The 17,280-nt window shown below is 49.6% G+C and overlaps 1 protein-coding gene and 3 non-coding genes across 4 annotated transcripts; all 4 read right to left on the minus strand.

The window, feature by feature from the left end:
- Positions 1 to 5,521: 5,521 nt before the first annotated feature.
- On the minus strand, positions 5,522 to 15,335 carry RPL13 (ribosomal protein L13). The gene is made up of 6 exons (XM_077451016.1): positions 15,206 to 15,335; positions 13,770 to 13,886; positions 12,163 to 12,304; positions 9,867 to 10,040; positions 8,172 to 8,228; positions 5,522 to 5,720 (listed from the first exon to the last, which is right to left on the minus strand). Exons 2-6 carry the CDS (start codon positions 13,871 to 13,873, stop codon positions 5,562 to 5,564), a joined length of 636 nt encoding a protein of 211 aa, XP_077307142.1. The 5' UTR covers positions 13,874 to 13,886; positions 15,206 to 15,335; the 3' UTR covers positions 5,522 to 5,561.
- Positions 8,322 to 8,402, minus strand: LOC143956497 (small nucleolar RNA MBII-202). The gene has a single exon (XR_013269936.1). It is a non-coding gene; the product is annotated as a small nucleolar RNA MBII-202 (small nucleolar RNA).
- On the minus strand, positions 10,105 to 10,189 carry LOC143956504 (small nucleolar RNA MBII-202). Its single transcript, XR_013269939.1, has one exon. It is a non-coding gene; the product is annotated as a small nucleolar RNA MBII-202 (small nucleolar RNA).
- Positions 13,628 to 13,715, minus strand: LOC143956511 (small nucleolar RNA MBII-202). Its single transcript, XR_013269940.1, has one exon. It is a non-coding gene; the product is annotated as a small nucleolar RNA MBII-202 (small nucleolar RNA).
- Positions 15,336 to 17,280: the final 1,945 nt, after the last annotated feature.

Raw genomic sequence — 17,280 nt, forward strand, 5'->3', positions numbered from 1 at the left:
TACCCGGTGGACCTCTTTCGGGGACACTAAGGACCCCCGTGCCTACTGGCAGCAAAAACGTACACCCCAGTACCATGTTTAATATTGTCTATCTGTGGGAAGCTTGGAAATCGGGAAGCCATCTACATTGCCTGACCTGCTCTGTTGCTTTTAAATAAATACCACACTACACCCGTACAATACTGTATTCTGATATGTAAGTATATAGATAAAATAACAATTATTTTTTTGTCCTGCTATTTGCATTTTTAATCGAATTGCGCTCTATGCTATATATCTACCCCTGAGGAAGGAGACTCCCAGCGCTCCGAAACGCGTAGGGTGACAAGCTCGATGGCCAATTGTATTTTGTATGGGTGATAAGCTTATTAGCTATTTGTACCATGCTTTGTTGATTACTATGCTGTTCATATTATAAATTTTTCTATGATGTGATTTTGTATCAATCCAATGAATAAATAAATCTTCTATTTTACTTTATTGTTGTACGTGCCGCCAAAGTCCACCACTAGGGGTTCCCCTTTTTCCAGTCTTTCATTATCGGATGTGGCACAACAAAATTGCACAACTTTGCCATTCTATAAATCTTTCTCTAAAGATTGAAAAAAAAATAAAAAATCCGTTGGGCCACCAAATTCTGACTTTCTGACACAAAGTAATGAAATAGAATTTGATTGGTGAACGTGCAACCCGGACAGTTCTAACTTCAGATTCTTCTTCTTCAGAGAAGGGGGTCGCCGTTACTATGATTGCATGCAGAATGTAAAAGATGGCTGCCGAGGTCACTTGGGCCCGAGATGACAGAAAAGGGAAACGCGTCGCCATCGCCGGCACTAATTAATGGGATTATCAGCCGGTCCCTTTGTATGGCGAGTCGTATCGGAGTTACGGAACGGGAAGAAGTCCCCCGAATTGCCTCCATTAAATTCCCAGACAGCTGTTTCTGATTCAGGATGTGCGTGCCGAGTCTGAGCAATTTGTCACACAGCCTCAATAAATGTCCCCGTCAGTCACCGGCATTCCTGAGATTCGGGGGCTCAACACCGTCACCGGGAGTCTGTGATGGGAAGAGAAATGCTGCCATCTGCTGGTGAGGACTGATTTTGCTTTTGAATCTTTTCAAGCCCGTTCACAGCCGTCCTCTCCAGAGCATTGCCCTCATGCATTATTGTGAGCTCTTCCTGCAGAAACACTTCGACCCCTTTCCCACCGAGGCGGTGAAGAAAAAAAAACGGCCCCTTTCACTCCAGTGTGAAAACCGGAGGGCTTTTACACTGGAGTGGTGCGGTAGCAGGACGTTGAAAAACATCCCGCTAGCAGCACCTTTGGAGCGGTGTATTCACGGCTCCTAAACATTAAAATCAATGGGGCAGCGCGGCTATACCGCTGGCAAAGCTGCAGCGGCTCTTTGATCCCTTTTTCGGCCGCTAGCGGGGTTTAAAACCGCCCCGCTAGCGGCCGAATACCGCCACTAAAACGACGATAAAGTGGCGATAAAAATAGCACCGCTTTACCGCTGACGCCGCTCCCGTCCCAGTGTGAAAGGGGCCTTATTGCGGTGGCAGCACAGTGGCTAAGTGGTCAGCACTTCCTCCCAGCAGCAATCTCAACCACGACACTTTGCATGTCCTCCCTGCGCCTGTGTGGGTTCCCCCAGGTTCTTGGGTTTTAGTGGCGGCTGATGGTAAAAAAAATTTTTTTTGGAAGGGGGGGGGGGGGTCAAACAGTGGTCCCACAGAACCACCACCCCCCCCAGGAGCACCGGAGCACTTACCCCATTTATGGTGGGCAGCACTTTACCCGGGCAACTGCTTCCCCTTCCCCTAGTCTACTCTACGGGCATCACAGTGGCTTCTGTCTCCTCCCTCCTCCTCACCGGCCAATCAGAACACTTCTCCTTTCGATCAATCAGGAAACGGGGCTCTGACCCGCTTACTGATTGGACAGGAGAATCTGTGTGAAAATAGTGAATAAAACTCCCAGAAAATAGCCAATTAAACCCCCAGCATTTCTTTGGATTGTGGGAGGAAACCAGACAGTGGCAACCCGTCCATAATGGACCCCCCCCCCCCCCCCCCATCCATGCATCCGACCCCCTAATCTACATGCAGGGTGCCGGACACATAGATTCCAAGGTGTTGGAAATGTTCCTCAGAGATTTTGCTCCATAGTGACATCATGCAGTTGCTGCGGATTCGTCAGCTGCACATCCATGATGCCGATCTCCCATTCCACCACATCCCAAAGGTGCTCTATTGGATGAGATGTGTTGAGTGTGGAGGCCATTGGAGTACAATGGTCTCTAAACTACAAGTCCTATCTCTCGCCTCCCCCCCCCCATTCTTACAGTGAGGGGGGGAAAAAAAAAAAAGTATTTGATCGGCTGCTGATTTTGTGACAAAGAAACGATCGTCTATAATTTTATTGGTCGGTTTATTATAACAGCGAGAGAATAACAAAAATATCCAGAAAAACGCATTTCAAAAAAGTTATAAATTGATTTGCTTTTTAATGAGTGAAATAAGTATGTGAACCCTTCACAGAACATGACTTAGTAGTTGGTGGAGAAACCCTTGTTGGCGATCACAGAGGTCAGACGTTTCTTGGAGTTGGCCTCCAGGTTCGCACACATCTCAGGAGGGATTTTGTCCTCTTTGCCGATCCTCTCCAAGTCATTAAAATCTTTCATAAAGGGAGTGCTCCTAATCTCAGCTTGTTACCTGTATAAAAGACACCCGGGAGCCAGAAATCTTGCTGATTGATAGGGGATCAAATACTTATTTCACTCATTAAAACGCAAATCAATAACTTTCTGAAATACATTTTTCTGGATCTTTTGTAATAAACCAACCAATAAAATTCGTTTGTCAGTGGACAAACCTGCAAAATCAGCAGAGGATCAAATACTCTCTCTCTCCCCCCCCCCACCGTACACCCATATTTAAAGTATAATATGCTCCAGGCCTATCCCCACACCCACCATCACCTTCAAGAACTGTGGTGGGCAGGGTTCCACCCAAACAGTGACATTAATTCACAGCAATCTGTGAAAGAACAAACTACAAGCACCATCTGTCACCGAGGTAGACGGTTTGTAGTGCAGAATGAACTATGAGGGTGTGGTTTTCATTGCGCTGGATATAGGCCATGGGTCAGGAGGGGCGCAGAGTTCAGCAATGTGGAGGTCAGGAGTACGTGGCAGAAAGTGGAGCAGAGTTAGCAGTCAGGAGCCAGCGGGGCAGAGTTTAGGGCTCAGAAGTTGCGCAGCGTTCCGTTCAGGGGTCAGAAGTGACTATCCTACAGTACAGCCACACAGCCCTCCCCTGAATTAGCTTACCACCATCCCTGGACTCAGGGGGTCCTTCAATGTGTGGTCTCTTCCCGCTTTACCTGGGTGCAGTAAGTGGGGCTAGTAGGACTGGGCATGGTCTTAGCAGTAGCCACAGTACTGATGGAAACAGACCCCTGCCCCCACAAGCAGACCTGCACCTGATCTTCATTGCTGCATTGAACCAAACAGCATTTCCACATGCTGTGCAATGTTTGAGGGTGCAGTGCCCCCCCATTGAAGATCAACTTCACCCACTCTGAATTTGACGTTTAGACCCCTTTCACACTGGGGCATTTTTCAGGCGTTTTAGCGTTAAAAAAAGCGCCTGAAAGAAGCTGCAACTGCAATCCCAATGTAAAAGCTCGAGTGCTTTCACACTGAGGCGCTGCGCTGGCAGGGCGTCAAAAAAAGTCCTGCAAGCAGCTTCTTTGCAGCGCTTTTGGAGCGGTGAATACAACACTCCTAAAGTGCCCCTTCCCATTGAAATCAATGGGAAGCGCCTGTAAAACGCTATTGGCAGCAGCGTTTTGTGGACGCTTTTAACCCTTTATTTGGCCACTAGCAGGGGTTAAAAGCGCCCCAATAACGCTCGAAAAACGCTGGTAAAGCGCTGCTAGTTTAAGCGGCACTTTACCAGCGTTTTTCGGGCGCTGACATTGTGAAAGGGCTCTTAAAGCACTTGGGCTTTCACATTGGGACTGCAGATGAGGCTTCTTTCAAGCGCTTTACAGTCGCTTTTTTTAACGCTAAAGCGCTTGGAAAAACGCCCCAGTGTGAAAGGGGTCTTAAAGAGGAAGTAAACCCTTATGGGTCCCTGTAAAGGTAAAGCATAATGAGCTACTATCATAATGGGCATCACATAGCAGCCCATTATCTGTCACTTACCCGACACAGGAGACAGCGATGTCACTGCTGTCCCCATAGCACGAAGCGTCCATCCTCTTCTGGGTATTGCTGCTCTGGCGCTGCGAGTGGCCGGAGCAGCGATGACTCCACTCCTGCGCATGGGAGCCGCCACTAAACGGCATATCAGTTAGCAGTGGCATGCTCCGTGCGACTGCGCGCCGTAGACTGCGGTGCCGGTCATTTGCAAATATCTCCTAAACCGTGTAGGTTTAGGAGATATTTCATGGACCTACAGGTAATCAAAGTGGTCTGTAAGGGTTTACAATCACTTTAACACAGATCATAATATAGGTTACCATTTCCAGACAGCTTTATTTTAGACCCTTTAATGCCGTGTTCTTGCAGCAAAATCCTTCCAGCACCCGCACTAGTGACCTCCAAGACCCCTTTCACACCAGGGCGTTTTGCAGGCGCTATAGCGTTAGAAATAGCGCCTGCAAAACGCCCCAAAGAAGCTGCACCATTGTGTGTAGTGTGAAAGCCCCGAGGGCTTTCACACTACAGCGGTGCGCTGGCAGGACGTCAGAAAAAAAGTCCTGCCAGCAGCTTCTTTGGAGCGGTGTGTTTACCGCTCCTCCACCGCTGCTGCCCATTGAAATCAATGGTGCAGCGCTGCAATGCCGCCGGCAAAACGCCGCTATTGCGGCGTATTGCTGGCGGTTTTAACCCTTTTGCGGCCGCTAGCGGGGGTAAAAGCACCCGAAATGCGCCGCAAATCCGGCGGTAAAACACTGCTAAAAATAGCGGCGTTTTACCGCCGACGCAAGGTGCGGTGTGAAAGGGGTCTAAAGGATACAGATGGGGGTACCATCTACTTTGAACAGTATTGATTATTGTAAGCTCTGCATCCAGTAAATGCCACCGATCTAGCAACACTCCTACGTGCACATAGTACCCCCATACCAAGATATTTACAAGGGTTCTGACGGACTTTAGGAGTTGAGCATGGCAGATGTGAACTTCCAGAAGAACCTGCACCCTAGACCTGAATGGTTAACGTGTCAAATCCCCTTTATATAAAAAAAAAAACAAAAAAAAAAAAAATCTAAAACATTTTTTTTCGAACACATATCCAAAAACCTGATGTGACAAACCCTTTCAGGACAGGTTTAGTGCATGAAAAAGTTTCAAAGACCCTCTTCCCTCACGACACAAAGCACTTCATACGCAGCTATTGGCCACCAAGGATCAGAGCTCCACCCACATCGAGCATTTTACACCATCACCGATATTGGCCGCAACTCACAACTTCCCTTGTAAGAAAAGCACTCGAGGGAACCCGAATTATACAACTTTGTGTTTATTAACAGTTCCAGGAATAGTTTTATTTCTTCTTGTCCACTTCTTGCTCCGCAGCTTCCTTGGCTCTCTTGGCGCGGATGCCGAAGAGGCGTGCGTTGGCACGTGCCATACGCAGACTGGCGAAGGCTTTGAAGTTCTTCTCGTCCTCGGAGATGACTCTCGCCTTTTCTTTCTTGAAAGTCTAAAAAGGCAAAAAAAAAAAACCCATGGATGAGAATCAGTCCAGGAACAGACTGAACAGCATTCATCTCCACCCAAGACTTCTAACCCTACAGGCAATTCAGTTACCTTACACACCAATCAGTGCCGTGCGCTACCAATCCCAAATGTTGCCAATAGGGATGCACCGATACCCGTTTAAGAGCGAGTACAGATACGTATGCGCAAGTACTCGATACCAATACCTTTGCTGTGCGATAAGCCCATACAAATTGAATACTGAATGGATGCTGGTGCCAAGTCTTTGTAAGAGTACAGATATAGCGATTCTCAATTCCTTACAAAATGAATGGGCTCAAATTGCACTGCAAAAGTATGTGCTTTGAACAGGAATGCAGTGCAATCCCTGTCCAAACTGCATGCGGTTTGCTGCACCACTCGCGTGAACCCAGGCTTATTGTACTGACTACAGCCTGGGCTCACACAGGAGCAGTGGGGGGAGAAGCACGTAGCTCAGGAATTGCACCACATTTCTGTAAACGCATGCATTTTCAGTGCTATTTGAGCCTTAATTTTGTATGGGCTCAAATTGCACCAAAAAAGGCATCAGTGTTGGGTATCTGAGCATGTCTAGTATCGGCACTGGCATTTGTGCAACCCTGGTTGCTAATCTCCTTTCAGCAGCTACAGAGCACATCACTAGCAATTCAGATCTGATCACCAAAGAAAGAGCAAATCCCAACCATGGAAAAAAAAAAAAAAAAAAAAAAAAAAAACAACAACTCGGTTGTTAGTGGGATCCAGCAAATTCTGTACACCAGGGATATGCAATTAGCAGACCTCCAGCTGATGCTAAACTACAAGTCCTATCATGCCTCTGGGCATCAGGCTCGTGGCTCTCAGTCTTGCTATGCCTCATGGGAATTGTAGTGCTGCAACAGCTGGAGGTCCGCTATTTGCATATCCCTGATATATACTCCATTACTCACAAGCTGCAACCAGAAAGAGCTTCTCATATGGAGTGTATGATGGTTTCCATGTATGAATTTGATTACTAGTTGTGCCGAATTCAGCATCACAGATCAACAAAAAGGGGAGCAGGGTGGACTGGTATACTATGGGGGCAGACTTATTAAAAATGAGGAGTGCAAAATCTAATGCAGCTCTGCACGGTGACCAATCAGCTTCCAGGTTTTATTGTCCAAGCTTAACAAGCTGAAGTCAAAAGCTCATTGGCTACTATGTGGAGATTTATCTTCACTTCCAGTCCCAGACAAAAACAAGACGTGAGTGGAAATCCCTGTACAATAAGGGTGGTTCTGACTAAATGACTAACCTGGCAGACTGTGCAACCGCTGTCACTCCCTGTGATGGAATCACCTGCATCTCCAAACACATAATACACCCCTTCAGTGGCTGACGGTGCACAGAGGAATTTGCCTGACAAAATGCTCAACCGACTACTACGCATGGCAGAAATCAGCTAACGCTTAGGAAATTTAAGCTGCCAAGAATCTAGTCATCTACTCTGCCAAGGAAAGTAACTGCGCATGCGCGCACACTACAAAATGATTGTCTGCATATCGCATTCAAACAATGATTTTGAATATATTTGCCAAAATGGAAAATATATATCAATTCATTGTGCAGGCGATATGCAGACAATCATTTTTAAGAGTGTGCGCATGCGCGGTTACTTTATTTGCTTGGCAGAGTAGATTCTAAGCAACGTAAATTTCTTAAGTGTTATTTGTTTTGCCGTGCGCATGCGTAGTAGTCGGTTGAGCAAGGTCAGGCAAATTCCTCTGTGCACCGTTGGCCACTGAAGGAATGTGTGACGCGTTGCACCTGCGCACGGTTTGGAGATGCAGCCGATTCTACGTCCCAGGAAGTGACAAGGGTTGCACATTCTGCCAGGTTGGTCATTTTGTCACAAAGGCATTCCTCTGGGACCCGACCAGTCACCAGAACTAGTGCCCCTAATTGGAAGATTTCACCTCCATTACTTTTCTGAGCACAAACCAGAATTTGGGGAATTTTCCTTTACATTCAATGATAATGGTAAACGCGACAAAGAGGGCGAATCTTCCCAACGGGGGAGACACAGACAGCAAAGAAAATTGATAGGCGTTCCAATCCCTCGCCACACCAAACACTAAAGAAAATAAAGTTTCCCCTTTAGTTATACTTTAAAGAACTAGCGCAAAAAAAAAAAAAAAAAGGAAGCTGTGCTGGCAGGGGTTAATGCTTTTGCCAGTGCCCAATCACCTGAAGGTGGCAACATAACCCTAATGTGATGGATATGAAGATTCCCCCATTTCTTGTGATGTACAATAGATAAAAATGCGATTATGGTTGTCAATAGATTTCTATCACATTTTACTGGACCCAAAAAACACCACTAAAAAATATAGAACCAAAAAAAAAAAAAAAAAAAAAAAAAACACCCCACACAAGTTTTTACTGGACTCACCTGGCGGATTGGCATGACGGGTCCCTTCAGCTGGGTGGCCATCTTCAACTCTTCAGCCTAAAGAGGAAAAAAAAAAAAAAAAAGGAAAAAAGAAAAGATCAGATGCTGTGCCTGCACATACAAGATTTGGGGGGTGGGAGAAGAGAGGGGGGGGGGGGTTTACAGTCATCAGCTGGAAAAGGGTTCAAAAGTCATCACAGGAATTCAGAGATTCCGGAGAAAGTGTCATCATCTGACTGTATAAATAATCCCCATTTATGAGACGTGTATGTTGGATTCATTCAAAACACAAATAAAAAAAGAACCCGCTTCTGCATAGTCGCATTTTTCTGGATGGGGTCAGGGAAGGTTCTGCCAGACCCACCTATGAGGACACATCTGCTCAGACCTGTAGGCCTATAGATTCTGCAACATCACAGTCCCGGCACATCCAACAGACGGACCTTCCTCCCCCCCCCACCACCAATATGGGCAGCATTAGTGTTGTTCATGACATATTACACACATTCAGGGTAAAACTGGTTACGAATGCACCGGTCCACCCCCAGATCCCCGACAGCAGACCAGGAATCTTCTCCCTGTGTCTGCTGCCACAATAATAAAAATGCTCCGCCCACCCACATCACTCATTCAGTCCTCTGAATCAGTGGTGTAGTGTTTGGCCCTTCCGCCTGGCAGCACTGGGGGGGTCTCTGGATGGAATCCCAACTATGACAATACCTGCCTTGAGTTTGCACGTTCTCCGTGTCTGTATAGGTTTCTTCCCACACTCCAAAAGACATGCTGCGAGGGTTAACTGGATGGATCCTGTCTAAATTGGCCCTTTTATGTATGAATGTGAATTGAAGGGTTTAGCTCAGGGGTAGGGTAAAGGGGGGTGGAGATCTACCTGAACATCATGAGAGAAGTTGAAGATCACCAGAAGAACACCCAATTTGAAACCTCTAATTGCCCTACTGTAGTGTCACAATTGCGATCATGGGTTCAAATCCACTTCATACTGACCCGAAGATCTTTCCTGCTGCTGGCATCACTCTGCAGACCGCTAGCCGAGATGAGATATGGATGTAGTTGGTATCACGGCATGGGACAGGAGCCGGCACTACAGATGAGGCATTGACTTGTGCAGCTTGTGTGCCCTACTACACCTCCAACTTTACAATTAATTCCTCTGCATTGCACTCTGATTTTCTGGGAAGGTAGGTCAGCAAGCCCAGACTGATTCACCAGTAACCTGGCCACAGCCCCCCGCCTTAGACTGTAAGCTCCTTAAGGGTAGGGACTGATTTGAACGCACAATAAGTGCATAAAATGATGGCGCTATACAAATACCTGTAAAGATAGAGAACTACAAGATCCAGCCGCCTTTGCAGCTGTCTGCTTGTAGTTTTCAATGAACTACCATGACGGTCTGAGCACTGTGGGTGTTCATGGAGTCTTCCTGTCAGTGTATCGGCTTCCTCATACAAGGTATAAGCATATGCACTGACAGATCTGGGAGGAGCCCTGCAACGGCGACCTGCTGATTGCTGGTGCAATGCATTCCAGGCTCCCCCAAAAAGAGAAGACGTACCTGCAAAAAACTTGCATTAAACTTTTGGCAAAAAAGGTACCCTATCCGTTAAGCACTACAAATCCCAGCAGACAAGAGCAGCAGGGTCCCCTTGATAAAGAATGGGTGTGTAAGTTACTTACAGAGCCGTCTCCCTTCTTCGGAGCGGAGGGTTTGCGTGGGAAGAGGATCAGTTTGGAGCGGTACTCCTTCAGCCTCTGTACATTGGTCTGCAGGGACTCTGTTGACTTGTTGCGGCGGCGGTGGTCCACAGAGATGCCAATGGTGCGAGCGACCTTTTTGTTGATGCCGGCGGCCTGCGGTGAAACCAGACAAACTATTAAGACACTAGATACAAGTAAATGCAAGAAACTGAAAATAAATAAAAAATGTTCAGGCGGCCGTCAGAATAAAGGGTTCAAGGGAATCATCACAGATGTACAGAGATTCCGGAGAATTGTCATCATACGGCTTACAGTCACCGAGAGGGAATGAGGAGCTCAGCTACTCACAGCGTTTAAAAGAAAACCCGTCCAACCAAACGGCTGCTGACCTCTACGTCTAAAAATAGCCGCCTCCTGCCTATCGAGGCGATTTTGTGGCTTATTGCCTTCAACCACCTTAACCCAGTACTAAATCTCCCAGAGCTCAGGCGGCTATGCACAGGCCTGTAATAAAGCGGTTCTAAAGCCAGAACTTATTTGTTTGCCTTAACCGCTTGCCGACCGCCTCATGCCGATATACGTCGGCAGAAGGGTTTGTACAGGCAAACCAACATATCTGTATGTAGCCCTTTAAGAGGCGGGCACGCACACGGCAAGCTCCGCGAGTCCGGTTGCGGGGACCGCAGACTTAATCGCCGCAGGGATACCCGCGATCGTCTCACGGAGAGGAAGAACGGGGAGATGCTAATGTAAACAAACAAGCATCTCCCCATTCTGCCTAGTGACAGCGTCACTGATCTCTGCTCCCTGTGATTGGGAGCGGAGATCAGTGACGTGTCACACACAGCCACGGCCCCCAGTTAGAAACAAACCACAGGACACACTTAACCCCTACACTGCCCCCCTAGTGCTAAACCCCGCCAGTGTCATTTACACAGGAATCAGAGCATTTGTATAGCACTGACTGCTGTATAAGTGACAATGGTCCCAAAAATGGGCCACAATGGGCTTTTGCGCAAACCAAAAGCTTATTGCATTTTTTTTTTTTACCAAAAATATGTAGAAGAATGCGTATCGGCCTAAACTGAGAAAAAAAAATTAGATATTTTAGGGGGGATATTATAGCAAAACGTAAATAATGCCTTTTTTCAAAATTGACCGACTTTTTTGCTTATGGTGCAAAAAATAAAAACCGCAGAGGTGGTCAAATACCACCAAAAGAAATCTGTGTGTGTGTGGGGGGCATCAGTTTTGTTTGGGAGCCACGTCGCATGACAGCGCAATTGTCAGTTAAAGACGCATTGCTGAATCGCAAAAAGTGCTCTGGCCAGAAAGGGGGTAAATCCTTCCCAGGCTGAAGTGGTTAATACATGCCATGAATGTTCCAAGCCGCTCTGGGCAATACCATTCCACAGCAGGAGAGTATAACACCCCATAGCCATGCATGCGTGTTCTCTTATGTTATGGTGTTGGCGTTCGGCTTCCTTGTGACTGTATAGATGTGCAATGGAGACACATTGGAAAAGAGTATAACTACCGCCCCCACCCCACACTATACATGTACAATGAGGGATAACCTACACACATAGGTGATAATCCTTTGCTTCCACCCCTGGGCCTTTAAGAGGATCTAAATCAGGGGTCTCAAACCCGTGGCCCTCCAGCTGTCACAAAACTACAAGTCCCATGATGCCTGACTGAGAGTTATGCTTGCAAACCAGCGTTTCTCAACTCCAGTCCTGAAGACGCCCCAACAGGTCATGTTTTCAGGCTCGCCATTACGTTGCACAGGTGATTTGATCAGTTTCACTGCCTTAGTAATTATCACAGCCGTTTCATCTGAGGGAAATCCTGAAAACATGACCTGTTGGGGCACCTTGAGGACTGGAGTTTAGAAACACTGTTGTAAACGGTCATCCTTGCAACGCCTCATGGGACTTTTAGTTTCGCCACAGCTGGAGGGACGCCAGTTTGAGACCCCCTGACCAAAATGCTGGGAGCTGAGGGGGCTTTCAGATCGTGTCAGTGGTCACATGATCGGAGGCTCCTGAAGCTTCTCATGACATCATAGTTACTGTGCGGTCAGCACAGAAGAACCGTTCCATGAGAAATAGACGCACCCAGAATGTAAGGCCAGCTGCAACAGGTTCATTTGGACAACCCCCCCCCCCCCCCCCCCCCCCGCAGTGCAGCACACGGGCGAGGTGCGAGTTCGGCTACAGAGCAGAGTACCCAACAAAGCACCAATCACAGTTCAGTTCTCTTCCAGGCTCACCTTGAGCTCCTCCAGGCTGAATCCTCTACCAGCACGAATCTTGGTGTGATATCGGATGGTGGGACATCTCACCACCGGCCTGAGGGGTCCTGCGATCGGTCTCGGAGCGATCTGTCGTGCTTTGGCCAGACGCGCCTTTCGCCTGTGTGCAGGAAGTACAACTCAGACCACAAAGACAACAAACCAGCCAAACTGTACATCAAAATCACTTATCTGAAAACTATTCTCTCCCATTCGCTGCTGTCCCATCCCGGGAGAACCCCCCCCCCCCCCCCCCCCCCCAACTGGAGTGTGCAAAATCGAATGCAGCTGTGCTTAATAGTCCATCAGCTTCCAGGTTTTATTGTCAAAGCTTCGTTGTGGATTGGCTACCATGCAGAGCTGCCCCGGATTCCGTGTGCTCCACTTTTAGTAACTCCCAATACATTCTATGCCAGACTCAGCATGAACATTACTTCCTACAGAGGGGGATAGCAAGCTGTCCATCACAATCCACCGATCGAGCACAGGGAGCCAACAGGTGGATCGTGACCACGGCTTTGTGAAGGGGGACAGAGGATACTGCATTGGGGGGTACAGGACACTGCCGTGGAAGGGGGGGGGGGGGGGGGGGTGACAGAACTCAGCATTGGGAGTATAGGACAGTGGAGTGGGATGTGGCGGAGAACACTGCATTGAGGTACAGGACACTGGGGGGAGGGGGGCGCGCAGAACACTGCATTGGGGGTACAGGACACTACTGTGGAGGGGGGGCATGGTGGAGAACACTGCATTGGGGGTACAGGACACACTTTGGGGAGGGACATAACTCCACAGGGGGGGCAGAGAACACTACACTGGGGTACAGAACACTGTGGGGGGGGCAAAGAATTCTGTGGGTGCCAGAGGACAGTTAGGTGAGGGACGGGACTCTACAGCAGGGTGGGGGGGCAGAGAACACTACATTGGGGTACAGGACACTACTACGGGGGGGGGGGGGGGGGAGTACACTGCATTGGGGGTACAGGACCCTGTCTTGGGGGGGGGGGGTCAGAACATTGCATTGGTGGTACAGGACACGACAGTGGAGGGGGCGTGGCGGAGAACACTGCATTGGGGGTACAGGACACTACTGTGGGTGCCTGGGGACACTTTGGGGAGGGACATGACTCTACAGGAGGGCAGAGAATACTGTGGGGCCAGAGTACAGTTAGGTGAGGGACGGGACTTTACAGCGGGGTGGAGGGCAGAGGACACTACATTGGGGTACAGGACATTACTGTGGGTGCCAAAGGACACTTAGATGAGGGATGGGATTCTACAGGGGGGTGGGGGGCAGAGAACACTGCATTGTGGGTACAGGACACTACTGGGGGGAGCAATGCATCTACTTTTTACTGGAAGCTTTTTTTAAAGGCGCTGCTTAGTTACCACCCCCCCCCCCCCCCCCCCAATCTATGAGGTCCTCATAGATCCCCTGTGATTGGTTGCCCGCTCCTACAGCCATCAGCTGGAAAAGGGTTCAAATCTGGAATCATCAGAGAGACTCAGAGATTCCGGAGACTTTGTCATCATCGGCTGTAGAAGAATCTCTCAGAATGCGATTCCCTGCAGAAGAGGCGACTGACCTGCGGGTCTTCCTGGCCGGTTGGTTGAACCAGGTGGCCACTCGTCTCTGCCAGTCCTTGTGGAAATGAGGCTTCAAGATCATTCCATTCCTGCTGGGGGCCATGGCTGCTTATTCCCTGGAGAGGAAGAAGAAGAAGAAGAATGAACGTCAGCAAAGCCAACCAGAGGCGACCGCCCACCGACAACCGACCAATCATCACCCATCCCAGAGCACTTCACATAGGAAAACGTCAGCACAGCATCCACTGTACAGGCAGAAGATCCAACAGATTGTAATGTGTGGAGAGAGATTGTACAGATCTCTCATGTAAGGACTCATTACATTACACCCCAGACTGTACAATCTCCTCCAGATCCACCAACTGCTACGTGCCGCTCAACCGGGGGAGTGGGGTGGGAGAAGAGACTACAACCCAAGCACACAGGATACGGGGCCCCCTCCCCCCAATACATAATATAGGGGCCCCTCCTGCATGCACGTGTTGGGAGGGGTGCCCTAACACTCAGGGCTAACACCCCCTCTCCATCACATGCACACGGGGGGGATGGGGCTCTACATGCACACATTAGGGGCCCCTCGGTACACAGGGGGAGGGGGCTCTACATGCACACATTAGGGGCCCCTCGGCACACAGGGGGAGGGGACTCTACATGCACACATTAGGGGCCCCTCGGTACACAGGGGGAGGGGACTCTACATGCACACATTAGGGGCCCCTCGGCACGCAGTGGGCTCTACATGCACACATTAGGGGCCCCTCGGTACGCAGTGGGCTCTACATGCACACATTAGGGGCCCCTCGGTACGCAGTGGGCTCTACATGCACACATTAGGGGCCCCTCGGTACGTAGTGGGCTCTACATGCACACATTAGGGGCCCCTCGGTACGTAGTGGGCTCTACATGCACACATTAGGGGCCCCTCGGTACGCAGTGGGCTCTACATGCACACATTAGGGGCCCCTGGGTGCACAGGGGGAGGGGGCTCTACATGCACACATTAGGGGCCCCTCCATGCACACATTAGGGGCCCCTCGGTACACAGGGGGAGGGGACTCTACATGCACACATTAGGGGCCCCTCGGTACGCAGTGGGCTCTACATGCACACATTAGGGGCCCCTCGGTACGCAGTGGGCTCTACATGCACACATTAGGGGCCCCTCGGTACGCAGTGGGCTCTACATGCACACATTAGGGGCCCCTCGGTACACGGGGGGGGCTCTACATGCCCACATTATGGGCCCCGGTCGCTCTCACTATCTGTGACCCGCCATTTCTCCCTCCCCCGGCGGCCCCTCTCTCCAAATCTCCCCCCAATACCCCGTCCAGAGGGGCGGACGTCACCCCCTCACCGACCCCGGGCCCCTCCGGGCCGTCCAGGCGGGGGATGGCGGCGGATAGGACGGATGAGGCCGGGAAAGTCTCTCACGTACCTCCACGGGGAGAAAATGGCCGAAAGGAAAGGAAGAGGCGGAGCGGTGCATTGTGGGATATGAGCGACTCCAGCCAATTCAGAGCCAGGGATCGCCTCAGCCAATCACAGAGCTGCCGGGGAGAGTGCGCGCTTCCGCCCGGAGTTACGTCGCGATACGTGCCAGTAGTAAGTATGGACGGACAGTTCTCATATATATATATATATATATATATATATATATATATATATATAATGATGCAGGTAGGCGATCTATAACAGAGCGGAGTGTACAGAACGAGTAGACTGTCAGACAGAGCTCACTTCTTCTGTTTAATCCTCGTCCCACCTTACCCATTAGTATCCCACGTTATTACCTCTAGAAACCTGTGCCATTACCCATAATGACCCATGCTGTTACCCATTGCATCCCATGTTTTTACCCCTAGCAACCTGTGCCATTACCCATAATATCCCATGCTGTTACCCATAGCAACCCATGTTATTACCTACTGCACCCTGTGCCATTACCCATATCAACTCGTGCTGTTACAGTATCTAATGATATAACCCATAGGAACCTGTGCCGTTACCCATAACAGTCCAAAACACTGAAGATTCTATCTCACTGTCCACATTTTCATTTAAAAGTAAACCAAACATTTATTGTGAGAGGAGTTTTTCCTTCACCTTGGAGATCTTCTCTCACTTCCTGTTATCTCTTTGGGATAGGAAGTGAACTGAAATCTCCCCACCAGTGACACAGACAGCAGAGGGAAAAAAACAAAACAAAACAAAAAAAACTTTCCCTTCTTGGGGATTTATCCATCCCATACTCTACTCACAACGTAAGAAAATAAATAAAGGCTACAGATGTTATCATGTATATTCTGCTTACAATAGTTACACTTTGATATCTCTCCATTGGGGCAGCCCTGGAAACACACATCCCCTCTGCCTGGGGGGAGGGAGGGGGTTCTCTTACACAGGGGCAGGTGGCCCCTCTCCCAAGAGACAGACTACATGTAGCGAAGCTCCTACCCCCAGCTGACATACTGGTACCAGGACTTCTGCCCAGCACCTACAGTGCCTCCAGGGAGTCAGGGCAGTTGGCCCCTCGCCCCAGAAAGGTAAAGACCTCCCCCGAAGCGATTGCAACCAGACAGAGGGTCTAAGACCTCTGCCCCACTCCACCAGCCATTCAGGGGACCCAGGGTGAGAAGGTGGAGGTTTTTCCCCAGCAGTAGTCTGAGATACAGGGAGGGGAGGAAGCCATTCTGTCTCCCCAGCAGCAGGCCAAGAACCAGGGAGAGGAGGTGATCTTCCTCCCTCCCCAGCAGCAGATCCACAGTCTTGGAGCAGAGGAAGCTGCTCTCTCTCCCAGTCAGCCAGAGCACAGGAAACTCTTCCCTCCCCAGCAAGAATCCAAGCACCTGGGAGACAGTACCAGGAAAATGTCTTCTCAGCATCTGGAGAAGAGTATAGGAGATGGAGCAGCAGTTCAAGTACTCAGGCGTGAAGGAAGCCTCATTGGATGATGTGGGGTCCCTCAGCAGAAGAGCTGGCTGGCATCAAGGCAAAGTACCACTAACCTCTGCCCAGCAACGGCAACAACCCAGGAGCTCCAGGGGGCCCCTTTCCCCAGGGACAGACTGATGTCATAAAGCTCCTATTCCCAGCTGAATTGCTGGCAACAGGGCAGAGTGCCGCTGGCCTCTGAATAGCACCCACAGTGCGTTTATGGCTCCACAGAGCAAGTGCAGTCGGACCCTCTCCCCAGCAGCAGACCGAGCCCCGGATCGGTAAAGACAACCCAGCTTAAGTGCTGGTAGCCGGACAGAGGATCCACATCTATCCCACAACCTTAACAACCATGCCCTGGGACTATGTGGGTTCACGCTGCCCAACTAACGCAGGTCCAGACCAGGTGGGGGAGAAATTGGACAGACCCAACCAGGACAGGGGCTTTTGGAGGGGAGTGCAGGGTAGCCTCTTGCCTACTATGGGCCCTGGCTTTGGAGGGGGCTCTATTCTTTGGGAAGGGTGTGCCTGGGGGACCTTTAAAAGTGGTTTTGCTTTGGATTTGGTCCATGTCTC

The sequence above is a fragment of the Lithobates pipiens genome, unplaced genomic scaffold, assembly GCF_037356315.1.
Source record: "Lithobates pipiens isolate NorthernLeopardFrog02 unplaced genomic scaffold, aLitPip1_a1.2 Scaffold_10, whole genome shotgun sequence".
In the NCBI taxonomy this organism is placed as follows: Eukaryota; Metazoa; Chordata; class Amphibia; order Anura; family Ranidae; genus Lithobates; species Lithobates pipiens.